At 42.2% G+C, this 27,110-nt stretch overlaps 3 protein-coding genes across 3 annotated transcripts in view; 1 reads left to right on the plus strand and 2 right to left on the minus strand.

Annotated features, from left to right (window-relative positions):
* LOC119414221 (chloride channel protein 2-like) overlaps positions 1–27,110 on the plus strand; it is a 553,451-nt gene that overhangs the window by 344,009 nt on the left and 182,332 nt on the right. The window lies entirely within an intron of this gene.
* LOC119415105 (transmembrane protein 275) lies at positions 17,030–18,823 on the minus strand. Its single transcript, XM_037682249.1, has 2 exons — positions 18,753–18,823; positions 17,030–17,814 (listed from the first exon to the last, which is right to left on the minus strand). The coding sequence occupies exon 2, from the start codon at positions 17,780–17,782 to the stop codon at positions 17,171–17,173; it is 612 nt and encodes a 203-aa protein (XP_037538177.1). The 5' UTR covers positions 17,783–17,814; positions 18,753–18,823; the 3' UTR covers positions 17,030–17,170.
* On the minus strand, positions 21,959–26,350 carry kncn (kinocilin). Its single transcript, XM_037682254.1, has 5 exons — positions 26,203–26,350; positions 24,573–24,641; positions 24,416–24,475; positions 23,015–23,108; positions 21,959–22,031 (listed from the first exon to the last, which is right to left on the minus strand). The coding sequence occupies exons 1-5, from the start codon at positions 26,348–26,350 to the stop codon at positions 21,959–21,961; spliced, it is 444 nt and encodes a 147-aa protein (XP_037538182.1).

Here is a 27,110-nt window from a genome sequence, read left to right on the forward strand (position 1 = left end):
GCGCTGTCAGGAGGGACAGTGGGATAAAACAGCAATTGTCCCGTGGCATGAACCCAATTCATTTATTTGGCGCACAGCAACCTGTTCTTGTAACGCCACCCGAGTCAACCCAAACAGGTCAGAAGCATCCGATTGTTCCTGCAGCTCTGAGGACAGACTGAAGGCGCTATTATTCCCTCGTTCCTGCTGCACTGACATTTACCTGAACCGTCTCAATTAAAACCTGCACAAGGAGGGCACTAAAGGCCTCTTTGAGTTTTCAAGTGTGAGACTCTAATGGTTTTTACTTGTCTTCTTGTGATGGGGCTGGAATTTCAGCAGCATTTTTATTGCTAAAGTCACAAATAATTATTTGAAGGTTTACTGTGACTATATACTGTGTGAATGAGCAAAGCTCAGCGTAGAAGTCCCTTGTTTGAAAGTTTATTGCACTGTGCAATAATCATAACTAATACAAATTTAAACCAACAGATGAGCGAGTCCAGCGATGTCAAAAAGACGTGTAAATCTCATGGGTTTTTAATTTAATGCATCACGTCACTTACTGCCCCCAAAACAAAGATTGTTACAACCAATTACCAAAACAAAAGTGTTTTTGAAACCTTTTTATTTATTTTTTAATACCTTTTTGCAGGTGGTTGCATTGTGATATGTGGCTGATGGTAATAACGTTTTAGTTCTTATTTAAGAGGAGTTTTGATTCAGCTTCACAGCTTCAGTTTCTGATAAAACTTTTGGCCCTCATGACATCCACTTAACTGTAACTTGCTGAATGGATCAACAAATTATCACATTTTGGATCAACAAATGTGCACATTAATATTAGAAAATATCTTTCATCTGACACCAACATCTAAAATCTGCCATGACGCACTTAAATCGGTGATCTTGTGTACTGTGCTCAGTGACCATTAGGACAATAACTTTGGTTCAAGTCAGCAATTTAAAATGTAACCATCCATCCATCCATTATCTTTACCCACTTATTCCATTCTGGGTCACGGGGGTCACCGGTGCCCATGTCCAGCAATCACTGTGCGAGGGGCGGGGTACAACCTGGACGGGTCTCAAGTCCATCACAGAGCCACATAGAGACAAACGAGACAAACAACTGTTCACTCTCTCACTCACACCTAGGGACAATTTAGAGTTATCAATCAGTCTAACATGCATGTTTTTGGTCTGTGGGAGGAAACCGGAGAACCTGGAGAAAACCCACGCATGCACGGAGAGAACATGCAAACTCCACCCAGAAAGGCCCCTGGACCGGGGTTTGAACCAAGGACCTGCTTGCTGAGAGGCAGCAGCTCTACCAGTTGCGCCACCGTGCTGCCTATTTAAAATGTAACTTCACAGAAAAATACATCAAATTAGTTTTCATTGACTGATTTGAGGAAATAAACTCGGCTGTCTTGTGTAAGCAAGTATCAAAACTAGAATGTTGCACATCGACTGTAATAAACAGAGTTGCTAACTGGAAATAAGGCATTTAAAGGAAAAACTTGAAAATGCGTCTTCAAGATTTCACCTTGTTATGTTTGCACGTATTATGCTTGTTACGCTTTGGATCATGGATAAAGAGCGGGATCCCAGATACAAGTGGCTGAAATGAGCTTCCTTGATAGGGTGGCTGGGCTCGGCCTTAGAGATAAGGTGAAGAGGTGCATCGTCCAGGAAGAACTGGGAGTAAAGCCGCTGCTCCTTCGCATAGAAAAGAGTCAGTTGAGGTGGTTCTGAGTGGTATCTGATTAGGATGCCTCCTGGACGCCTCCCTTTGGAGGTTTTCCAGGCAAGTCTCACTGGTAGGAGATCCCGGGGAAGATCTGGAACTTGCTTGCTGGAGGTATTGTGTATCTTTTCTGGCCTGGGAACACCTTGGAGTTCACCAGGATGAGCTGGATAGTGCTGCTGGGGGGAAGGGTGTTTGGGTTTCTCTCCTGGACCTGCTGCCTTTGTGACACGACTACAGATAAGTGGTAAGAAAATGACAACTCTTTGTACTTTTCTTTTACTGTAACTACGTTTTTTGAAGAAACCATGTTCTGCCTCTGCAGGTGGCCTTGTCTTTGAGACAAATAAAGTTCACATAAACAGCAGAAAGAAGAGGTAAAAGGCATAAAAAATAGCAAATGACAAACTTTGCTTTTGGACTGCTGGATTAGCTCTGACATGCATACGGAGCAATTTATATATCATGCACTCAAGAGCAGAATTAAGTATATAGTAAAAGGTATATGAACCTTTTAAATCCAGTTCTGCCTTTAACTTTGCATGCATTTACTCTCCTCACAGATTTATTATTCCAATCTTACAACTGATTTCCTCTGCAGGAATAAGTAAAAGATGTGAATTTATGTCCAAACCCATCATCAAACAGATCAAATAGCTCTTACTCAAGGACGTCCGTCCTGGAAGCTCATTGTATGAAGATGGGCATTAATTGGAGCTGGCTCTGCTCACTATTTATGTAAGAGGGACTCGTTTATTCATAATGAGTTTGGTTTCATTCAAAACAGCCTCATAATTGTGTGGGTAAAACCTCTTTTCAAACTTCAAAGGTAATAAACCTCCAGCTGGTTAGCTGCAAACAATACTTCTGAAACGTTATCATTCTGCTCGGCGGCAGCAGTGTGGACAGAACTGGGAGGAAATCACAGGACACAAGGTCCTCTGTCCATTACTGAGTCCCAAAAAAGTCACACAATTGCTGCTCTTCCTTTCTTTTTGATGAAACCCATCAGGATGCTTTGTTCCCGAAGCTGTCGGTGCCATGAATGCACACAGTCATGTTCCAGCTGAAGCTGTAACACCTCCAAAAACATTGACAGTCAGCTGTTATGTTACCCCTGACCTGTTCTCTGAGCTTTCCACAGGTCACACGACATCAAAAAGAAAACCAACCGACACATAGTTGGGTCATTGTTCTGGACGGGAGGCCCGGTGTGTGCAAAGCCTTCTTACATTAAGAGCGGATGGATGTAAGCCTATTTGATGGTACGTTCTGCACCGGGAGACACTGAAGTGTGCAGAGCTGCAACAACGCAAACCGCACGTTTCAGGTCAGTGATTGATGCTCATGGTGGTAAAAACCTGGTGAAGATCAGGAGAGGAGGCAACTTCTCTTCCTCTCTGCACCACAGTTTCCTCTCCGGAGAATCTCAGTCCTGATATGTTCCCCAGAATTCACCTTTGTTTCTCATAAAGCCATAAGAAAAGATTGTCCTACTTTAAACTGATCTAAAATCTCTCAGTTTGAGTTTTAGCACTCAGTTATAGTAAATCTCCCGTGAAGTGGTTGTGTAATCCAGTCTTTCCTCACATCAGGTGCAGAAACTGTTGGGTCAAGCTCTTTATCTTGACGTGCACTAGTTATCAAAGGAGCCCCAGATCAGCAGATGAAATGACTGAGACCATTCATGGTGTGTGGTCGTGTGAATGAGTCTTTATGGCTTCTTGATTAGGCTGACCTCACCATCGTGCTGACTGTCACATGGCTAACCATACGGCAATCACCGGATAAGCACCACAGACGCCCGGCGCTCTCGTCACGGAGACTGGCAGAACCTCTGAGCTGGGAACATTCTCAAAGAAAGCACTTTTGGAAGAGAACAGGACCACTTCTTTTTAAGGTTTACTGGCTGAGATGGTTTAATTGAAATAGTTTAATTGGACCATTTTATCCTCAGCAAGTTATTTTAAATTGTTTGTTCTGTAAAAAACATTTAGTTTCAAAACAGTTTTGTGATTACTTCCATCCATTTCAGATCAACACTTGTGAGCAGGACAAATGACCAATATTTAGATCTCTAAACCAGTGGCTGTTCTAATGTTTAATAGATTTATGTCACAATTTTGAATATTATCTGTAGTTTAAACCAAACAGAACAGGATGTTTAGGTTCAGGGTTGTTTATTTGTCATCCATTTCAGATCACTCTTGTAAATGAGTCCCCGAGGCTCAATGGGATTAACCTGTATAAATAAAGGTTGAATGAATCCAGCACTTTGGCTATACTGGAAGTCCCTAAACATCACCCCACCACCACCCCCAGTCAGTAGATTGGTCCTTGTGGCATCATTTTATTTGTTCATTTTTTTACAATTTTGTGTATATTTAAAGCCAGTTTATGTAAAAGTGGGGTTCATTTTAGCTAACAAAACATATTTTGTATATTGTACATTTCAATGGCACCATTTATCTGCTGTTGTCTGCAATTGCTGGCTCTTGCTTCTGTCTGTCCTGACTGATCGGGTGACTGATAAAAAATGCCTAAGATTGTTCGTACAAAGAGCACCAAATCTGACTGTAAGTACGCCTGATACAAATGAGTTTCATGGTCATGAAGTCAAGAAAAGAAAGCAAAACTTAGTGGTCCCTCGCTACTTTGCGGTTCGTTTATCGTGGACGCGCTATCGCGGTTTTTCAAAATAAGATTGGACGTGACACTGATTGATGGATGAGCCGCACGATCGGCATGGAATTTTTATTTAAAATAAACTATTTCAAATTATTTAGCACCCGCTGCACCTCTGTGCAGCCCATACTGCAGGATAAACTTCCTCCTGCAGCTGATCAGTTGTTCTCCGTGCAGAACGGAAGAGTGGGCGTGGCCAACACTTGCAGGAGGCAAAGAGCAGAGGAGGCAGGGAGCTGAAATCATGACATTCTGGGCTCTTTTAGAGCATTGTTTAGAATATTGCAAGTGTGGGAAGGGTTTTAAACGCCTTAATATATATAAATACTAAAATAAACTTACTGCTTGTACTACTATCCCTACTTCACGGTTTTTCACTTATCGTGGGGCTTCAGGGTATGGATCCCCCACGATAAACGAGGGACTACTGTATTTCAAGGATGTTAAATGTAAAGATTCCAGTTCTGGTTGTATTCACTTCACTTTTTTGTACACTTAGTACACATGAAGACATTGTGAATTAACTTTGTTTTGCTTTAGAATTTGTTTCCTGTGTTCAAGTTTGAGACTCCCCTTCGTCCTCGGACCATCACCTCAGTCAAGGCAAGGCAGCGTTTTTCTTCTGTGGCAAGTTAAGTTTTGGCAAGTGGAGTTAATTATGAGTCACTGTCAAAGTATTTAAATGTTCAGGTATTGATGATCAACCAAATGTCTTTACGTCTTGTTTTTCAAGACCCTCAAGATGCTCCATCTCCACAAATGTAGAACCCATCATATTGTAGTTCAAGCCTACTAATCTCGAAGTATCACTGCTGTTTCTGAGTACACAATAATGAGGCCTGATGAGCAAAAAAGGGGACAAAATTACATAGCTACGTGGAATTTTGGATGGGGAAGAGGGCGGACATCAGAAACCATCTTATATCACCAGTCAATCATCTTTGAAACATCTTGGAATACCTCATTTTAAGTTTTGCTTTATTTTTGACATCATGACCATGAAACTCATTTGTATCAGGCGTACTTACAGTTAGACTTGGCACTCTTTTTTTTTTTTTTTTTTACAAACAATCTTAAGCATTTTTTATCAATCACCTGATCAATCAGGACAGACAGAAGCAAAAAGAAGTTTGCAGTTAACAAGTGGTGCCATTGAAATGTGCAATATACAAAACCAATTATCTTTATCACCAGCAAACTGATTGGCCCACTATGTGAGTGTGCTACTTGTGGGACTGAGTTTGTTGTGGCTCCTCGGACTGATGAAGTCCTTTGGATGAAAGATGAAGCGTTTCAACAAATAAGAAACTGTCCAGAGGACCTGACTGAACTTTGTTGGATTTTTTTATCTGAATTATTGAGCATGAACTTTGATCCATAGCTATATGTTTTCTGCCTTGTAATATATACTTTTAAAACTGTTTAAACTACTTCAGTTCGTGTATAACGGTAAGTTAATATATATATATTGTGCAACTAAATATATCACTATTTGATAAAAGGTGAATAATTTGCTCAAGTGATCATTTTTGTGGAGTTAAAATAATTTTTGCTCTCCTTTGACTTTCCAAGTCCACATGTGTGTAAGAAAAAAACAAAAACATACGAGTGAGAAATTTTACCCCAGCAACAGTTTTCTTGGTGTCGGAGCCGTCTGTCAGCACTTTGTAGAAATGATGAAATGACTTTGTTCTTCATGAGTCAGCTGTGACATGAGTCAAGGAAACAGCTGCTTCCTCGGGTTGCTACTGAATTCATGTTGACATATTTTAATGAGACTGTTTTTTCTCAACATAAAGAGGAGAAAATAACACAAAATATCTGTAGGCTGTAAAACACAGACCGGTGCAGACGTACTCTAGTTACATTCATGGTAATAAAAAATAAAATAAAAGCTCAAAACTTGGTTTTACATCTGAGTGGTCAGGTGTTAAACATGTTCTGTATTGTGTTTCCTTTTCATCAGCATCTCCATTACTCATGCTAATATGCAGTTTCCAGTTTCATGTGAATTGTTTCCCCCTTTTTCTCACATGGTTTGGCAACAAGTGAACGCTCATTATCTGATCAGGCACAGAACAATACAGTCTGATCATGGCACCCCGAGTGTTAAGTTTTTAAAAAGTAGTCTTTTTTTGTATTTGTCATTATTAACTCTAACAAGTTTGCTTTACCTTTCCATTATTTCCTGAGCACTTTGCATTGAACTTCCTGAGACAACCACTCCCAAGAAGATAACCTTGAGAATACATAATGTCGCTCTTTGTTGAATAATGGCGTCCGCTTTGTTCAGAAACACCAAGGATTTTTGAATGTCTGAGTTTATAGCTCATCGTTCTGCATTGCATAATCACAAACCAGAATGCTCCAAAGCTGCAAATGTCTGATTCAGCTTCTACAGAGATGCTCACCTGCCAAAAACAATTCAGTATTTTGGTTAGGACACCTACATATTAAATCATTTAATTAATATTATTTATTTATTTTTTTGCATTAAGTCTTAGTTTGTGTTAAATTTATGTCAGATTTCAGCATACCATCTCCTCTAAGGTTGTGTTTAGATAATTTATTGATGATTTTTAATGTATTTAAAATAGTTTCGTTTAATAAAGAAAATATTTACGGTATTTAACTTTTTGTATACAATCCTGCAAAGACATGAATGGAAATTTAGAAAAAGGCACGACAGGCAGCGAGTAAGAGTGCATTCACACCAGCCATGTTTAGTCTGCTTTAATCGAACTCTAGTCCGTTTGCCTAGAAAGTCCGGTTTGTTTGGGGAGGTGTGAATTGTGCAATCAAACTCTAATGTGGACCCAAAAAGCAAACTCTGGTCCACCTAAAAACTTAGGTCTCGGTCCGGTTGAAGTGAGCTCTAACGCTGTTCAAATGCAGTGTGAATGCAAGCAGACCGGAGACCGCTCCAAAAGCAGGAAGTGGACTACAGCTCAGGGCATTCTGGGTAAACTCTACCAAAACAAACGCGCATTTCTCTTACTTCATACGGCACCGTTTCAGCCACCTTGTGTGAAAAACATCCTCCATGGTCTTCTGCCTCATCTTCTGCTCATTCTGAGTCTGTTGTTGAAAAATGTTTGTTTGGCACATGAGTCACAGACAAAACAGAAATCCTAAAACTGCTAAAATTTGACGCCATTCCTTTTAGTTTTTATTTCCAGAAGTAAAGTTGTGCTCAGTGTCTCCTTCAGATGTTTTTGTGTTGTTTCCTTCAGTAGTTCTTGGTGCAGCGCCACCACAGGCGAGGGGGGAACAGGTTGGCTGGACTGACTCAGTGCAGTGTGAAGTGAATATAAACCGCACCAGCTGAAAATGTTAATGTTCCGAAGTTTGGTTCCCAGTCGAACCGAGTCTACAGACTATCAGGTGTGAAAACAACCTAACAAAACTATTTTAGGATTCAACACAGACCTCTTATCTCTTCCATCCCTCAGTGCATAAAATGCTTTTCTCCATAATCCATTCTTAATAATCATCGTGATGAATTTCCATCATCAAAGCCTTTGACCTCCTGCTTCTTTCTGTCTTTGATATCAACTGTGGCAAACAACATAAAATGATCATATTTATTTGTTCTTGGTTGTTTTTCACAGCTTAAAATATAAGAACAGGACAAACTTTAGAGAACAATATTCATTGAAAGTTGTAAATAAAAGTAGGCCAGGCGTGAGACAGCTAACAGGAACGCACCCTGGACGGATCAGGTGGCCATCACAGCCCGTAAGAACAGTACATGACAAAAAACCTGCTTGCTGTGGCAACAAAGCACAAACTGAGAGTCGATTTTATGATATTGCATAAAAGTTAACAACAGAAATGAGTTTGTGAAGTCAAATTTGAACAGGACTGATTGTAATAAACACAGAAATGTGGCGCCGCTTTACAGAAGCTTTACAGCCACATGAGGAGGATTATGTTTTATTACACGTACTGTCACAGGTTGAATCCACTTTAACGGGGCCTTGTTCGCTGACGCACTGCAGGTAGGACAAACAAAAAAACAATTCTGTCAAAATCAGGGCTGAAAATAAGGTTGTTAACCTATGAGATCTTGACACATGCATCATTTTCGAAAGCACAACATGGACAAAAATGGGCTTTAATTCCCGGCTCATGATCAGAACAAGACGACTTAGTCTCAGACCGGCGGTCAGAATCAAGCAGATCTTAAGTTTTTCCTGCTCGATGATGAATACATCGCTGATAAATAAATACATCCATGACTAGAGTCTGACTTTTAAGAGTGTGTAACAAACTAAGTGCAGTTTCTGTCACTAAAGTTATGATTTATTTGAATACATCTGTTTATGGATGCATAATTTTGGAAGAGTTTTCTTTGAAGGAAAGCATATCTGCCACATCACATGGCAAAGTTTTAAACAATACTCCACATTGTTTGTTACTACTTGGAGTATATAAAGAAGATGACTCTCAGCTACTACCACACCAAATTCTAACACTGTATCTGTACAATTAACTGAGTTATACATTTTTTTTGTGTGTGTTTTTCACAGCCTATTAGCTTTGGCAGTCAACTTCAATCAAGCAAATTCAAAAAATATTTAGCTGAAGATGTGCATCAAATGATTATTTTATAAGTTTTATGAAAATATGCCAAGTGATTTAAAAGATATTTTGCTAACAGACAGACAGGGTTGACTCAAACCATTAAACTAAGATTTTGTACCATTTCGATTAGCCTTCAGAGTACATGATGGTGCTGACTCCCAGCTGCCACTACACCAATTTTTAGCTCAGTATCTGTAACATTGACTGGATTATACCCACGTGTTTGCTCATTTTGATTAGCTGAGGAAGCCATCTTGAATCAGCTTCACTCCAAAAGTTGATCATTTGTAGATGTGAATGAAACAATGGCTTTCTGACAATTTCATTGGAATCCATTCAGCGGAGATATTTTCCAAACAGACAGACAATAAAAACCCTGGAGAAAAATACAAAGTGCTTCTGATATTTACATAAAATGACCAAAAAAAACATTAAATCCAGATTTTTATCCTGCAGCTGGCATGTTATTTTCTATATAATGTTCAGTTTGAAGCAACAGTCTCATTTTTTTTTTTGTTGCCTCTGAAAAAAACAAACACGCCGGTGTGTTTGCAGGCTGTGTCACAGTTTGGTCATCTTCAGCTCAGCCTTGTGTCAACAAGTTTTTAAAAGTTTTTTTTAGAGGAACACGGAGGTCATGTCAAACAAGTTAAGTGTTGCTCTGCATTTGTTGACTTTGAAACCAGAGGACTCATACTAGTACAAATACCTGGAATTAAACGGGAAATTTAGGAAACAAATGGCCTCATCTGTTTGCCTTAAATCTGAACGTCTAATGGCTAGTTGATCTGGGGTTCTTTGAGGGAATTAGATGTACTGACCTCAGTTTGTGTTACAGGGGTTGTTTCAATGTGACTATGAGGAACAATTGAAGCGAGATGAGGGGGAGGGCTGCGTGGACAAGACCAAAGCTGTCCCCTGTAGTCCCCAAGCTGCAGAAAGATCTGATTATCTCCCCCCCCCCCCCCCCCCCCCCCTTGCTTCATGTTGGCTGGCCTTGCAGGTCGAGCACACAGTGGCCCCAGTATTTCCCTTCCTCTGCGGAGCGGTGGGGGACTCTCTTCCAGCCTCAGCGGTGATTTGAGGGGAGCTTGTTGTTCAGGAGAGCCACTGTGGGAAAGTCATTAAAGTGTAAAAGCATCCCTCTTTTATTTGTTTGTGAAGGACTCCTGGAAGAGGCTTCCAATGAAGCCCTGGACAGTAATGAGTGCTGACACTGACCAGCCACCCCCACAGTGCCGTGTGTGCCCATGGCCGCTGCCATGGCAAACCGATCCGCAGCTAGAAAGACCATCTTGTTGGACTCACTGTGAGAATGGCTTCCCTCTTCAACAGGTGGCCAGTGTCTGCAGCCATTAGCTAAACTACCAAGGTCGTTTCACCCTGCAGGAAGAGCCTGTCATTGTTGGAGGTTTTTCTTCAACCAACAAAGACGAGAGTCTATAAACCTGCCACACACATAAGGGGTTAGGAGGCCTTTCATTTTTAGGCTCCTCTCTCTGATTATATCATTGCATTTTCATGTAATGTGTGTGTTTAGGTGGTGCAACAGAGTCAGCAGAAAACTGCCTTACATCTTTTCTGTCATGGAGGTCTGCTATCAAAGCATTACAAAGCCACAAAAGCAGACGTAAGAGCGAGCTGGGACGAAGGTGCAAGTGGCTGTTTGGACCGTGTGTTAATGTCAAAGGATTACCTGCACTGCAAGGACACAAGTTAAACTGCAGCATAAAACAATTAGAGGTGATTCACTCTCCTTGTTGCTACTGTGATCGGGGCGGTGCAAAGGGACAAGCGCGGAAAGAGCTGACATATCAGTCCAACGCTGATTTCCTGAGGGTGACAGCCTCCAAAAATGTGGAGCACAGAAACCAGTCTGAAGCAGTCTGCTGTACTGGAGTGCTTTTCATTCATTGTGTCTGCTGTGTTCCTCTGAGGAGCAGGGGCCTCTGCTGGAAGCGAGCAGTACCACACATTGTTTACCAAAACTTTGGCATCTCAGGAGATCCTGGTACAGTGATTTGGTTCTGCCACCAGCTCAGACCTCTGTCTTCTTAGAGATAACCCCCGAGGTAGTCCCCATTAAAAGCGTCCTACCAGAGGTTCAGCTTTTAACAGTGGTTATGGGCATTTTTATACGTTCGCCTCACTCATCGCATTGCGTTGTTTTGATTTGCATATGTGAAGCTGAATGTTTGACAAGTCGTCACCCTCAAATATTGGTTCGCTGCTGTTCTATTCTGGGTTTGTGCATTGATTTGCTCAGTTAAACAGAGGGTCATAAGCACGAGGATAAACTTCACAGAACTGGTCAAAGCCACGTAAAGAGAAACTGTCAACAAATGCATGAATGAGAGAAACACTGGCTTAATAGCTGAAGAGAAGCATTTATCTGATATTGATATTTTCTTGCAAAGTTCAATACCAGTGGTTGCCCTGTTATTGGCATCCTGTTTATCCTCAGACCTGCAAAGGAGAGAGGGGGGTCCCCATTCACAGGGCCCACATATAGATTTGTAACAAATAAAAGCTAGGTTATGCAACAGCCTGACTACTTGAATATGCTTCTATTTACTGAGGGTGAATGGAGGAGTTAAGAACTGCAAGGGATCCATTGTCGACGCTCATTGGTATGCAACGCTCTCCAAGCGCTGCTATAAAGACTATAATGACGTTGGTTGATTTTGATCAGAGACATTCTATATCTTCTCTCCAGATCTGCGAGGAGCTTTCTTCTCTAGACCGACTCAAAGGGCCCAGCGGTCACGAGGCCCGCCCATACATGGCACACAGAGAACCAAAACAACGCTGTCAGCACTCAGAATGAAGCCGGCGTTGGGTGCTTTCTCACCAGATCAGCTGTTTAAAGGGACTCAGTCTTGAGTAAACTCGTGAGAAGACAAGCCCACCTTATGGGTTATGCATGCTCAATAACAACCCAACCATTTCCAGTCCTCGACACTGAGAGTGCAGTGCTCTTGCTGAGCTGGAGAGCAAATGTGAAGTTTTTGCTGGATTTTGTCGCCTAAACTCGCATCCAGATTATCAACGACCCAGTTCAGTTTAGTCTGAATGAACGGGTTCTGTACGTGTCCTTTCGTCGCAGTCTCCCTGGGTGGAAGCAGATTGAACTGGGTTAGCATTATATAACCAGTGTCTGCTCTCTTGGATCCTCAGCAGCTCGTCTTCCCCTAATCTTTGCAGCTTGATTACACCCTCCGTCCTCTGCCGCCTCATTCCACTGAGTTGTTCTCACACACACAAAAGCACATGAGCAAAGCGTCTGGATCCGCCGCGCTCCGGTTCAGAGCGGATGGGATTCTGGTGATGCGAGCGCAGGTGCCTGTAATGTATGTGTTTTCAGCTGTTCGGCAGCATTTGCTCGCGGTAGTGATGGAGAAGACAAACAATGAACGCATCCGAGGTCAGCTGTGAGTGTGTTTGACAGCGTTTCTACCAGACCCTTTCTTTTGCGGTTTAAAGTATTTCCAGCATCGTATGCAGTCGTATCTGCAGAGTTGTACCTGTGGGAATGAATTCAGACTCTGGACTAGGTACACTGCACTGTCAGTGGTCATGGAAGCAAAGTGCATTTCAAGTTTTAGCCTCAGCAAATAATCTTACTGAGCTTTAAGATGTTTGCCTCCTCAATGCTTTACAGTGCACTAAACTTGTTTTCTGTTCTTTTCTCTTTCTTGCTGATCAGCTACACCCAACAGTCTGCGGTAAAATAAAACGTATCCAGGTCAAAAGCCCTCGACAGTACGTCTACAAGCATTCATTATCCATCATTTGGCATGAAGCAGTCCTGCCAAATGAGCTGTCCAAGAAGCCCAACTTATTACCAGCAATAAGGAAGTTTCCATTTCTGTCCCGCGGAGCTGTAAAAGAACCACTTGGCTGCTTCTAAAAGGGATAGAATGGTGTAGTGTAAAAACATGTTTTGACAGTTCGCCAGAGAATGAAGGCCGCAGCTTTTTCCACTTTTCCGCCTATAAAAGGCGTTTAAAAGCAGAGGACAGAGTGTTGTCACGAGATGACGAAGGAACTCCAGGGGTAGAGAGTGACATCCACTGGTTACTGTGTTTTTTTGTGACAGCTAAGCTAAACTCCAGTGGTTAACATGACCCATCTCCTTGAACTTTGCCCGCCATAAACAAAAAGATATTTTTGCACAAACTGCAGCTCAGCCACAAACCCGTTCACCTCCAAAAGGACGTGAACTGTTCAGCATCCAGGTGGCGAAAGGTGCAGCGTCTTTTGATAAAATCCTTCATTCGACAGATAGGACATGAAGGAAGCACAGTCCAGGAGCGTTATCTACAGCATGATGTAAACTTGGCACCGAATTAAAGCAACAAATCAAATCTGCTGAAATGACATGCTGTGAACAAGCTATGAACAATTATTATCTTGTTGTAGATAGCTCTCTGAATGACCTCATTTGGAAGAAACAGAGTTTAAGTCTGACCAGATTGATGAGCTACATGAGGCTAGTGTGAGCGGGGCCAAGACTAAAGGGGATTCCTGCGCTGTCTTAAAACAACTTTAGTCTCAATAAACCTTTGCGCACACTATTTCTAAAACCATTGGGATTTTTATTTAGATTGGTGCTGTTTTAAGACACCAGCAATCCATTCTGGTCTGAGCCCCACTCACACTTCCTGTTAGCTTGGAGTAGGATTTTATTAAAATCTCCTGATTCGATTATTTTAAAGGGGTTATCAATGTATTTTGGTTATCTTTAAATGTAAATGACAGACTTATTTACATAAAAATACTGCTTTATTTATTTTATATATGTATATATATATATATATATATATATATATATATATATATATATATATGGCAGCACAACTGGTAGAGCTGCTGCCTCTCAGCGAGCAGGTCCCTGATTCAAACCCCTGTCCAGAGGCCTTTCTGGGTTGAGTTTGCATGTTCTCTCCGTGCATGCGTGGGTTTTCTCCGGGTACTCCTGTTTCCTCCCACAGACCAAAAACATGCATGTTAGGTAACTCTAAATTGTCCCTAGGTGTGAGTGGGAGAGTGAATGGTTGTTTGTCTCGTTTGTCTCTATGTGTCCCTGTGATGGACTTGCGACCTGTCCAGGGTGTACCCCGCCCCTCGCACAGTGATTGCTGGACATGGGCACCAGCGACCCCCGTGACCCAAAATGGAATAAGCGGGTAAAGATAATGGATTGATGGATGGATGTATATGTATATATATATATATATATATAAACCCTGTTAATCACAGGCCATTGACCAGCTGTTAGCGTAGATGCTAACTTAACACTGAAAATGTCATAAACAAGCTAATGCAATTAGCATTGAATTGATCACTGGAAACGAATCAAACATTTCAAAGTTGTTACTAAAGAATGTCATGATATGATAACTTCAGCAATTTATAGACACATATTCTTCATAATTCAGGGAAAAAAAGATAAAAAATAATGATTTTACTAGTTGAAGCTACTTTTTTAACCGGGCAATGATAGATTTCACTTCTCTCCCCGACTCTTAGCTTGTCACTGTGGTCAAAAATAAACTGACGTTGTTCAAAGGCCTACAGGTAAGATGTTGATTGTTTATGACCTTTCCACAGAACCCCACATAAAAAGAAACTCAAGTACCGTAGTTCTTTAATGGGGATGGTTACTCTATGAAAATGTGGTGAACACATGACAGCCTCAGTTTCTTGGCTGAGTGTCCTTCTTGGCTCATGTATGAACAGCAACAACCCTCAACAAACCATCTGCTTTCTAAGATATTTTTAACCTCATTGGTACAGTTAAAGGAAGTGGATGAGACCGTATTTTTTTTATGCGCTAAACCAAAATACACCATGATAACTCATCATTTTTAAACCAGTGCTTCTAAACTCCCGCAGGTTTTGGTCCTGCTGCTGAGGACTTGTTTGGTGGATATGAAGCTCACTTCAAATGTATTTTTCTAATTAAGGTTTTCTCTGACTAACAGAATGCACATGGAGTTCCCGAGCCCATTTTGTTCATCTGCCTCAGAAAGTAGGGCAGCGCAAGTCTGTGTCCTCATCATGCACAAGACAGCCTCGTCAGATTCTTTAAATAAATCCTCCCCATCATTAGTCATTAAAGCTGAAACAGCACTGTCATGTTTTCACTCTAAATAACATCACGGCGACAATCATGGCCGTTTATCTCTTGTTAGAAAATCACAGTTTTATGAAACCAGGCTCCTGTAATGATTCTGCGTTTGAAAATAATCCAGTTTTCATTTCCCCTCCCATTATCTCTCACAGCAGAGCTCCAACCTCAACAATAACCAGCAGGTTTAATGATGCCTCTGTGCAGGCTGGAGAATGACAGCCTCATATTATATAAACCACCTGAGAATCGGAAGAAATAACTCTGGCGCCCCCTGGTGGCCGCTCTTTATCATCACATATAAAACTGTTTAATTGGAGCAGCCAGATGGAGCTCATGTTGAACTTTCTGTCACAAGCCATCTTGATAAAATGTGTTTGGAAACTAGGCAACAATTCTTGTGCTTTGCACCAGATTTTCCACCAGACTTTGTTGGTTTTTAACCCCAGAGTCAACGTGAACAGAGCTGGTTGAAAATTAACAAGCGAGAGTTGAACGGTTGTTCAATTAAATTGACTAGTTGAAGGTTTTACAGTGGTGGCTGGACAAAACAAACCTCATTTAAATAATTTACCTTCATAATAACTGCAAAATCACATATAACCACTAACCTCATATTTTACTGAAATACATGTTTTTTATTTATATGTTTTAAAGGATTCACACTGGCAATGGCTACTTCAAATTATAAACGTCACAAAAATAGTTCATTTCTTACATTTTTTTTTCCTTTGTTTACCTGCTACACAAACAAAAACACATACACACAGACAACACCAGCGATTCACAACAGGATGTTTTCATCTCCGTAAGTCTGTTATTTTTTAATAGAACATGCAGAATTCGGCTCGGCCCCATCATTTGGCACAACGCTGAGCTTTGAGCAGAAAATTGATCCTTGTGAGGATAAAAGAATGTGTCTCTGAGTCCGGGAGCTCTGCTCCTTTTAGGTTTCTGAGATCGAACATTTAGGTCATTTGCATGCATTATTAATACTTACAACAACAAAAATAAATCAGACTTTACTTAAAACCCAGAGCCGAAGAGAGGCTTTCTGAAGAAAATGGCAATTGTGCACTTTTGTTTAGCCCTCATCGGATTGATCCTGATATTTCAGTCTAAGGCAACTTTCCTTTCAAAGGATCAGGGTTTCAATGTTTCCTGTGGCCGCTCAGGTTTATGGCTGACAAGACATCACAGTGATAGGGAGCAGATACTTTTGAAATGTCTAAATTCAGATAGGCTTTTCAGTGATGTAAATATTAGAAAACTCATGTCCAAATTAAGTTCCACAATAGATTAAATGTGTGTTGTTGTTTTTTTTTTTTTTTATGATTAACAAAATGCACCATAAGGTTTGGAGCTGCAGTATTCACAGTGTTACTGTTAAGAGATGACAAAAAGCTACATCGAACTATAGATGCACTGAAGGTCGGTGCGTGTGTAAATATCCTGCGGATGTACTGGCTGTGGTGCTGCGTCCTCACACGCTTGTGCTGAGAATTTAATCTCCAGTGAGAGCGTATTGCTTTGGGACCCCTGTGGCCTATAAATTTTGTGTCCATAAAAACAAGTTCATTACCGAGCGCCGCTCACTGAAATGCCAAATGTCTCCTGTCAGAATCAACTGCTGACTTTCAGAATGTAACGTTTTCAGGATGTAGGAAGGATCGAGTTTGTCTTTTGAGCCCTCTGGAACGTCCGCTGACAGACGGGGGTCACTGCAGCTGCAGCCACAAGGTGAGTTCAGATGGTTTTAGGTGCGTTCGTTTCTAAACCTGTTTACAATGCCCCTCGTTTGAGATGGACCAGTAAGGGAACAGCAACGGAGGTAGGAATTTCCATTCCAAAACGTAAAAATCCACAAACACTTTTAATGTTTCTTTAACTTTGCATGCTATTTAACTTTGTGCACAGTAAGAGCGATCAAAATAATACTCTTGACAACCGGATATGGCACTGACAAGACTCTATCCCAGCATCCCCTGGGCTTAGAAGCATATTTACACTGAAGAACTCTGGCTTTTTCTGGCCTGCTAGGCGGTGGCTTCTTCACGTGGCAGGTTGAGCCTCACCTCCCCGTCTGCTGCAGCCGAGGCTGAGTACGCTGCGGTGGCAGAAACGCACGAGGGACCGTTGGTCTCCATGGTGAAAAACTTGCATGGTCCTGGCAGGGCCGCGTCAAGAGGATCCATATCAGGGCTGGGGGCCCTCGAGGACCCAGGCGAGGATGTGGGGCTCAGCTGCACAGCTGTGGTGTCCTGCAGCGTGTGCTCGCTGGTCTCGATCTCGAACGTCGCCCCGCCGGACAGCCCGCCGTGTCCCATCAGCCCCGTGCCCCTGCCGCCCACCTTTGACCCCCGTGAGCTGTGGGGAGGGGGCAGGCGGCTGCACACGCAGCAGGCCCCGAAGAAAGAGAAGGCCACCAGCAGCAGGACGGGTCCGATGATGATGGGGGGGTTGGCAGAAGGCACCAGCGTGCTGAAGGCGAACGCTCCCACCAGGGTGATGTTGAGTCCCGCCAGCATGATGCATAAACCACAGGCACAGCAGAGAGCCGGAGAGGGGAGGCCATGGGGGCGGGACTTCCTCTTCTTCGGCTCCTTTTTAGGCACAGGGGTGCTGTTGTTTCTATCGGCGATAACCATGTCGTCACCTCCAGACGGCTTCTATCGTCTATCTTTTATCAGACACACAGAACAAAAGAAAATGAGCGCGGGGCAGTCACTACAGAGACCGGAGCGACGCTCAACCGTCACTGCACTGCTAGTTCACCAAACATGAGCAGAGGTCGTGAACAGTACACAACCACCGGCTTCTGCTTGAAGAGATCAAAGCGGGAAACAAAAAGGAACTACAGGTCAGACTTAGTTTACACTGTAATCTGAGATCCTAATCCTAATTCTGTGTAACCCTCATTCCTTGCTTGCTGCTTTTGTCCAAAATGGCAGCACCACTAAAACTAATTATACCTCCATGATATCAACTGGTGCTGTTTTATCAGGATCAGAACACATTTGGAGCTTCTGTTTGTTTTCCACTCTGATCTGAGCTTCTTGTTCTGAGTAAAACATTATTTTGACTAGATATTTACAGATTAAACAGGCTGCGCTGTTTATTAAAGATTACTGTTTCACATCTGCTGCCTCGCTCTGTCCAACTTCTGACTCTCTCTTCTAGAGGATCTCTCATGCCAGGTTGCTGGCCTGCACTCCTCCTCCTCCTCAGGATCCAGTGATTCAATAACAGGAACACAAACGGTCCAAACTTTTCTTCATCACGTCTTGTCCACATTGTCTGCACAAAGTGTGGACATCTCATAACGATCAGCTCAAAGAGAATGTTTTTAATGATCTTTTAGAGCGGAAGCGTGACTTGATCACAATCAGAGTTAAAGCCAAACTCAGGAACCAGTTTGGAAAAAATAAATAAATAAATGCTGGTCGAAAACATGACACTTCATCTGTGGAAGCCTCAAACGCATCCTGTGACTCAGGACTGAAAATCTCCTCACTGATTCTTAATTATTGAACATCTGTGCACAGCTGGGTGATGCACGGCCCATCAGAGGAAACTGCTGTAAACAGATTGAAGAGAAGCGTCTAAATGAAGTCTTACCCTTCATGTCGCCACAGTGAAGGTCCATGATCCACTGGGCAGGTTGTCACGAGGGATCCTCCGCCTGATGGTCGCGTGTGATTACAGACAGGATGCGCCAACACCGAACCGAGCTCCTTTTTAATGATTCAGCCCTGAGAGGCACGAGTCATGAGTCAGGGAGCTCGAGGAGAAGAGGAGCCGAGCTGCTGCGGGCTGTCAAATCCGTCAGGGGGGAGATCTCTCAGGTGAGGCGACATTTCTTGTGGTTTGGACGCGCAGCCGCAGCTCCGGATGTGGACCTGGCGCGCACGGAGGCGCACCTGACAGCTCCTCTCCTCCTCCTCCTCCTCCTGCAGCGGAAATGGTTTGAGGTCTGAGGCGGATCTCCTCCTGGTTAATCCAGGTCTGATGAGCCAGTCCCCTCTCTGCTGGATGAGACGCTCCTCTTGTCTCCTCATGGATCCATCCATCACCGAGGAGCTGCTCAGTGCGTGCGCGCGCGTGCGTGCGTGCATGCGTGTGAAGGGGGCGGGGTGACGAAGATGAACGCTGTTGCTGTGTTTCTCAGTCTCAGCAACAAATATGTGAGCGGGAGATAACGTTTTTGCTCATGTCTGCATGCGTCTGTTAGCAAAATATCTCGTGAACCACATGGACGAATTTTAGTGAAGCTTTTGGAAAATAATAATCGGATGAAGATCTGCAGCTGATTACCTTTTGGTGTCAACCCGAGTCAAGATGGCCGCCATAGCCAAGTCACCTTAAAGAACAGAAAAATGCCTCGAAGTCAGTCAGTTTTAATGACACTGAGCTCAAATCTGGTGTGGTAGTAGCTGAGAGTCATGCTCAACACAAGCTCTAGACTTGAGCAACGTACGGCCCGAGGGCCAAAAGTGGCCCTTGGACAATCTCCAACCGGTCCCCAAAACTCTTAATTGAAAAGAAAACAACTTTTTAAAAAGTTGATGAAAACATTTTTGAAGAATCTTAAGTTTAAACTAAACATTTTGGATCAATTAACAAAACCCTTTAGAATAAGGCAATTTTTAAGTTTTTGTAGAACTACGCTCCAAAACTCAAATATATAACTTTTTGACACCATATTTAGGCTTATATACAGAGACATTTCACAGAAAGTATGTCTTATATTTCTATGGTGTTTTGGGGGGACATATTTTTAATCGAGCAAGCTATGCTAACAAGAAAAAAAAAAAACGTAAATATAATATTTTTATATGTATATTAGATTTTGTGTCTTAATAAAATTTTATTTTGCAATTCTTTAAGCGGCCCTTCTGTTGTTTTAAATATTTTGATTTGGCTCTTTGGAAGAAATAGTTCCACCCCTGCTCTAAGTTCTGCTCTGTGAGAGAGGTATTCGCTTAACGCTTCAGCCGTGTTCGTCTGTTTGCAAAATAACTCACAAACTTCCAGACAGGTTTTAGTGAAACTTTTAGAAAGTAATGATTAAATATACAAGAACAACTGATTAACCTTTGGAGTCAGTCTGCTTCAAGATGACCACGACAGCCCCGAAATGGACACAACTCCGTCAGTTTTACAGAACGAAACAAGTTCCTTGTGGTTCAGGGACTCTGGAGCTTTGAGAAATACTTTTATTTACATCTTTTTATTTTTTTTATCCAGCTGGAATTCCTTAGAAACTCAAAAACAAAGACAATTATAGAATTCCATGTTTTTGCTTTGTCTCACCTGGACTTACAAAAGGTTAATTATTCAGTAATGTTTATTTATTTTTAGATTAAATTGAGTCTTTTGTGTAATTTAAGTTTATAGAGGCCAATGCAGATGTGCTAATAAGAATTGTGTGAATGGTATTTGTTTATGTCAAGCATTTGTTAAAGTTCAAAACAATAAAAGATTAATAAAAAAATATACACAAGTGAACTTATACTTCTGAAGGGCTTTAAATCTCTCTTCTTCTGCTGCTTTTTCACTCCTTTTCTGTCCAGCGCCTGCTCATCCTCTGAGGTTTGTTTTGTTAGTTAAGCCGTTTAAAATTGAATTATGGATAATTCAGACAACAAAAGCCTCTGAGCTCAAGAGAAGAACCAAAGATATGTCAAAACCTAACAAAAGATTATTTAAGAAACCGTTTTAAACAAGATCTTCAGTCGTTGTTGCTGACAACCCGCTACAAATGATTCCCCTTTCTTGAATAGCATCTAAACACCAAAGGAAACCGAGTTGGATGATTTAAAAAGTATTTCGGCTGCTCCTGCAGTCTCAAAAGAGCTGTTAGCTAAAATCTCATCAACCACAAAAAAATCTGCTGATGGATGACACATCTCTCAGGGTCTGTGTCAGGTCAATGATGGATTTCCCCCCCCCCCCCCCCCCTCCTTTTTCTAATTTGATCACTTTCTGTGCTCTTTATCTGCTGCCAACACTCCCTGTGCTCATTTTACTTATTTTTAACGCACGCATTGCGCAACATGTTGTGATGGTCGTGTAAAACGACTGCACGGAAAATGAGCTGTAAAGACTTTATCAGGTTACAGGAACGTCTGGCTCCTTGAAAGACGTTAGAAATGATTTAACATTTTATATTAGGTTTGCATTGAAAATAGGAGGATAGTTTTAAACTGGTCAGCGTTCTCTTTGTTCTTGTGCACGTCTACAATGCATCCTGAACTGACCGAGCCTTCTTTGTGAGTGAACGTCAGAGCGACTGTGCAGGAAGGCGTTGCGATTTTAAGGCCTGACAATCAAGCTACTGCCTGCCATCGAGGCACCACCAACTCGTCAGCCTCTTGGTGGTTTCCTCTTATCGACACAGCTCGGCATCATTCAGCCTCGCAGCACGGTGTGTTTGTTGTCAGGCCGTAGCCCACCTCCACTTGCTGCTGTTCGCTTGTGTTGTCCTGAATAAGCACATTGTGTGGCCCGGCGGGGTGCAGGTCACTCCGTGTGTGTGTCTGTGTGAAGCACGTGTGTGTGCAGGGGAACTTCAGCAGAATTCTACTCAACACAAATTCTTAAATGCGGCACGGCGCCATAAACAACTCATAAACTGGACCTTTCTGGTTATTTTGGCCCACTTTCTACCAGGCAGTACAACACTGTTCTACCAATAATCATAACTTCATCTTTAGAGGTTTATTAGATGAAACAGTTAAAATATGACGAAGTGATCTCAGCCCACACTTCAGCTGAAACATTTGTTCAGAAGCAGATATTTTTATTGATTCGTCATGTTGAAATCATGGCAAGTCTTGATCGGTAGCTGACTGTTTCTGTTTTCGTCTTGATAAGACATCTGGCATGTCTGAAGTCCTGAAACAGACAAAAGCATGAGTCACAGCAGTTTGGTACACTGTGTTACAGGACTAGAGAAGACCTACAGCGGATTGATCTGTTGAGTCCAAACAGGCTACGGTACATTAAATATATAATCTAGTCAGATGTTCTTGTAATATTTAAACATGCTCATTATTCCTCCAGGATTTCTCTAGTTTGTTTTCTTCTGCTTTTAACTCATGCTTTTTCACTAATTGTTTGTCCACTAGATCATTTTCAGAGTAATAGTTTTATTCAACTCTCATCTATGAGTTGATCAGGCCTTAAAAAGCCCCTAAACTCAAGGGATGAGCCATTGTTGTGTCTACAATTAACAGAACCAGTGTTAAAGTGGATCCATAGGAACTTCCTGCAACAGAGGCACTAATTATTCCAGTTCCTTTAGTTATGTTTTTAAATAATACCAAAGGTGATGGTTTGAAAGAAGAAAAACTGTATTTTTGCATCATCGAGGTGATTCTCAAAAAGAGGTAACGTGACATGTAGATCAGCTGAAGGCAGATATGACAGTTCTGGTGTGCCTGGACTTTGCTGGATTTTTTTTTTCTGTTTCTTAAAGACTTTCAGATACTGTTTATCTGATGTAAATTGTGTTTTTGTAGCTCTGACACTTAAGCACAAACCCTTACTAACACCAGGCACATATGGTACAATATGCTGTCATGGTCAAACATGAGGACTGGATTGAACCAAACCTTCAGCTCAATATCACTTTAAAAGATTACAGTAAAGTCAAACATTTTAAATAAATTAGGGGTAGTCTAAAACTTCTGCACAGCACAGTCTTGGTCTATAATACTTGCAGTCTTAGTACCAAGGTATGCTTCCAGATAAAAACTGTTCTCTTTGGTATAATATCACAACTCTGCTTTCTCTTTGTATGAAACAAAGAAACAAACAAAATAAATCACACTAACTGATCGTTATTAAATGAAAGATGACCGTTTATAGGTTCATACCCCTCATCTGGGTTGGGTTCAGACACTGGTCCTCCTTCTACAAAGGTTCCCATACGACTCTTAGAACGCTCCAGTTGGATCTGGCTCTGAGTTCCTGAGGAGACCAAAGGAGAGCAGACGAAATGGGATGAACTGTCACTAATAGGTGCGTAAATGAGACAAGAATGCAGGCAAAAACTTAGAAACGCATATGAGAACAAAGAAACTTAAAACAACAAGGAATGGAGAATAACACTTGGGGGGGGGTGGGGGTGAAATTATAATGCATGTTCATTCAAACAGTAAGTGTATGTTGTTTTTATTCTTCTTTCAGCTTTTCCCTCTTCAGAAGTCATCACAGCGAGTCATCCTCCTCCATCTCACGCTGTCCTCACTCCACCTACCTCCATGTCCTCTCTAACTGCATCCATATTTGCATTTCTAACATCCTTCTACCAATATACCCACTGCCCCTCCTCTGGACATGTCCAAACCATCTCAGTCTGAACTCCCTCACTTTATCACCCAGTTGTCCAACCTGTGCTGTACCTCTGATGATCTCATTCCTTATCTCATCCATCCTTGTCACTCCTAAGGAGAACCTCGACATCTTCATTTCTGCCACTTCCAGTTCTTTCTCCTGTCTTTTTGTCAATGCCACTGTCTCCAGACCATACACCATAGCTGGTCTCGCCACTGTCTTGTAAACTTTTCCTTGGACTTTTGAAGCCACCCTTTTGTTGCAAATCCCTCCTGAAACTTTGTCTGAAACTCTCTCTGAATTTCAACGTTCAAAGAAGAGCCAGAGAAGGTTTACGTTACAAAGAAATGAGATGAGTGCAAGTTGGTGTGGCTGGTGGATGAAAACAACAGTTTTGAAGCTGTTGTTGTCATGACTCATGCAGTGACGTGGCTCCATGGTCAATCAATGACCTGCAGTCTAATGTGAAATCATCAGCTTGCCTGCAATCTAGACCCCTTAAATCTTAAGAACCGACCTGCTAGCAGGTAAGATCATTCAATGGAAGGCCACTGAACCAACCCACGTCAGGTCGACTCATGTAGGGCCGAGTCGAGCCCATGGGAAAAGGGCTCCTGGCTGGTCTGGGAAAGCTTTGGAGTCCTCTCAGAAGAGCTGGAAGAGGAGGCTGTGGAAAGATATCTGGACCTCCCCGCTCAAGCTGCTGCACCCGCGACCCGACTCTGGAGCAAGTGGAAGAAAATGGATGAACATATGAGGATCATCCTGAGAGATATTAATGAGATTTAGAGAAATACATCTAAAAACTACCCCTCCCCCACTGGAGGTGACCCTTACCTCGTTTATGTTTTACATCTATCAAGAAGTTTTTTTATTAAGAGAAGTCAATGGCGCCACATCTTTACTGAGGATTAAAAAATAAATAAATAAAATCAGCTCACCTTCTCGTCTCAGCGTCTCAGCTGGTTGATCGGCTGGTGTGGGATGAACTCTAAAGTTTCCTGAGATGTTAAGAAGGCAGAATGGATAGAAAACTTTTTTTAAATTTTATTTTATCAATATAGTGATTGAATTTTTGTATCATATGCAAAAACTTACCAAAAGATGGAAAAATGTTGTTGATGTTCAGCCAGGCTTTTATGAAGGGAAAAATCGATATGAGAAGACCTGAAAAAGGGGGAAATAATTTGATGAATAAACTTGCATGGCTTAATGACTGGCATATTCAAGTATAAAGTAATATCTGAGCTGCAGGGCTTGTGTGCCTCTCTGTGGCTCTGAGCTCCAATTCAACAGTTATTAATTCGCCTTATAAGCCCGAAGAGCTGTCAACGCAGGCCGGCAGCTCCTGAGGGTGGCTGTGATGCATGTCTGTGCTCGAAATATCATGAAACTGCAGAAGGAGTGAAAACTATCCGCCGAGAACACGCTGTTCATACTCATTAGTCAGCCTATGTGTCGGAGGCGTCATCATGGCACCCCCTTCCAAATAATTAGGCGCTGCTCAGTCGCACAGATGCTGCGAGAGGAAAGAGTCTCAGTCACGCTGATTTGATTTGCAAATTTAGAAGCCATGTTATAGGAAGACAAGTTAATTATTGAAAGCCGATCAGATCGTCAGTGAGAGTACATTTCACATTAACTATGCATGCTGGTGACTTCCTCAGAGCAGAAGAGCTGCCCTTTGCTCTTTCTGGTCAGGAAAGCGGTTAAAGACACGCCTTTATCTTGGCCACGCAGCTCGGCCCATCCACCAGCTGCTTCTGGTTACACTGCTGTATCAGATGAACAAACGAAGGATGGAAAATGTCACAGGCCACAGATCCTGATGTTCCTCTTTAATTCATTAGTTTGATCCTCGTGCAAACAGACACCACGCCGTTTCACTTTTTAAGCATTAATAGAACTGTATTGGCGTTTGGAGTCTTCTGATAAAGATTTGTGAAATTTATTTCCCTTCAAATACAATAAAAAAAAATAAGATATTAAAAGTATTTGTTTGACTTGATGATGTAGTTAGGGATAAAACTGAATCACTTGGTTCAGCTTTTCAAAAAAGACCCTGTTCGAACTCGAAATATACAAAATAACTAATAATCTAGTGAACCTAGAACAAGATATGTTTCAAATTCATTGCACCAAGAAATCTTCCAAAGGTTTTTTTTTGTGTGTGAAAATCACTGCAGAGCATCAATAAAAAAGGTTAAATCATGTCATCTGGACCAGTTTCTTTAAGTGAAAAGTGTTTCGTTCCCCATCCAGAGGACTTCCTCAGTCTACAGCCTGCCAACCAGCTCTGTTCCATAGGAAGCCTTCGCTGCTGTGTTTCAAGCCAACCTCCTGCTTGAATACAACAAAGTCCATGCTCAATAATCCAGGTATAGAATTCAACATTTTTCAGTCAGGTCATCTGGACAGTTTCTTTTTTTTTGTGCTGAAACGTTGGGGGAAGAATCAGTTTTGTGTTGTGTGTTTCCTTGACTGATGAAGCCTTCTGGATCGAAGGTGAAACATTTCAGCACACAAAAAAGAAACTGTCCAGATGACCTGACTGAAAAATGTTGGGCTCCTGTTTGAATCTCAAAAGTAGGCTTTTAACACATGCAAACACACCCATCAATCATCATGTCCAACAATCACATTGGCCAACGGTCAACTTGCACAACACAGAACAACCATAACCTAAAAATGTCTCCATGCTGTGTCCTACAATGTTCATCAGTCTCACCGAGGCCTCCGGCTCCAAGAAAGATACCTCCTACAGCATCAGCATCACACTCCCGGGACACCCCGATGATGATGCAGCCGGCCACAATGCTGAGCAGGGCTGCGCCCACCCGTAGCCCATGGTACTCCCCGATGCTAACAGGGTTCATTCAGCAGGTGGAGGCACCCCACCTGCCTTCCAACACACAATTTACAGTCCTGACACTGGACTCTGCTTCAGCCCCACTGCTGTCTGTGTGCACAAAGCACTCCCATCCCTGCCTTTCACTCTCTGCAGCACAGAAGCACTTTCTCTGGCCGAGCCTCCGTCTCCGTTTCTCCAAACTTCTCATGCATCTTTAAAGCGGAGCTCTGGTTTCTGCCACTGGACATTAAGAAGCTCAGAGCGCTGACTCATGGCAGAGAATCGTGGCGCAAATCAGATCTTAGATCAGATTTGGCTGAAGATTTTTTTTAATTCAAAACTGACGTGTAACTGTGGTGGTCAAGGACTTTACAGGAAGGCGAAGCAGCAGCTGCAAAGGTGGAGCAGCAGGAGCAACAGAGAAAGGAGAGCTGAGTTAGAGACAGAGTTGAACTATGGGCATTGTGTGATTTTTCTGCGAGCTTGAAGGAAATGTGCAATGAAAGGTTCAGCGAGTCCTTCATGGTGGGGGCTCAAGGCCATCCACAAAGGCATGCAGTTGCCATAGGAATAACATATCCATGGCAACGCCAGGATAGAGAGAGTGAGCGGGACTAACGCCGGTGAATATAGGGTAACAAATTAACGTACAGTAGTGGGTGGAGGAAAGGCACATTTCCTCCTCAACAAGTAGGTTTTTTTTTTCATCTGTCTTCAGAGCAATGCCTCCATTCATTATTAATTAATGTGTGTGTGCCTGTGTGAAAAAAAAAAATAAATAAATA

This window comes from Nematolebias whitei, chromosome 9, assembly GCF_014905685.2.
Source record: "Nematolebias whitei isolate Nwh7 chromosome 9, NemWhi1, whole genome shotgun sequence".
NCBI classification, from domain to species: Eukaryota; Metazoa; Chordata; class Actinopteri; order Cyprinodontiformes; family Rivulidae; genus Nematolebias; species Nematolebias whitei.

What these genes read in the sequence shown, in the direction of transcription:
- LOC119415105 (XM_037682249.1), bottom strand. Translation starts at nt 17,782, where the DNA reads ATGGTTATCGCCGATAGAAACAACAGCACCCCTGTGCCTAAAAAGGAG.
- kncn (XM_037682254.1), bottom strand. Translation starts at nt 26,350, where the DNA reads ATGAACCCTGTTAGCATCGGGGAGTACCATGGGCTACGGGTGGGCGCA. An exon ending in CAACATTTTTCCATCTTTTG is followed by an intron (nt 24,476 to 24,572) that starts GTAAGTTTTTGC and finishes TTAACATCTCAG; the next exon opens with GAAACTTTAGAGTTCATCCC. An exon ending in TGAGACGCTGAGACGAGAAG is followed by an intron (nt 23,109 to 24,415) that starts GTGAGCTGATTT and finishes TGGTCTCCTCAG; the next exon opens with GAACTCAGAGCCAGATCCAA.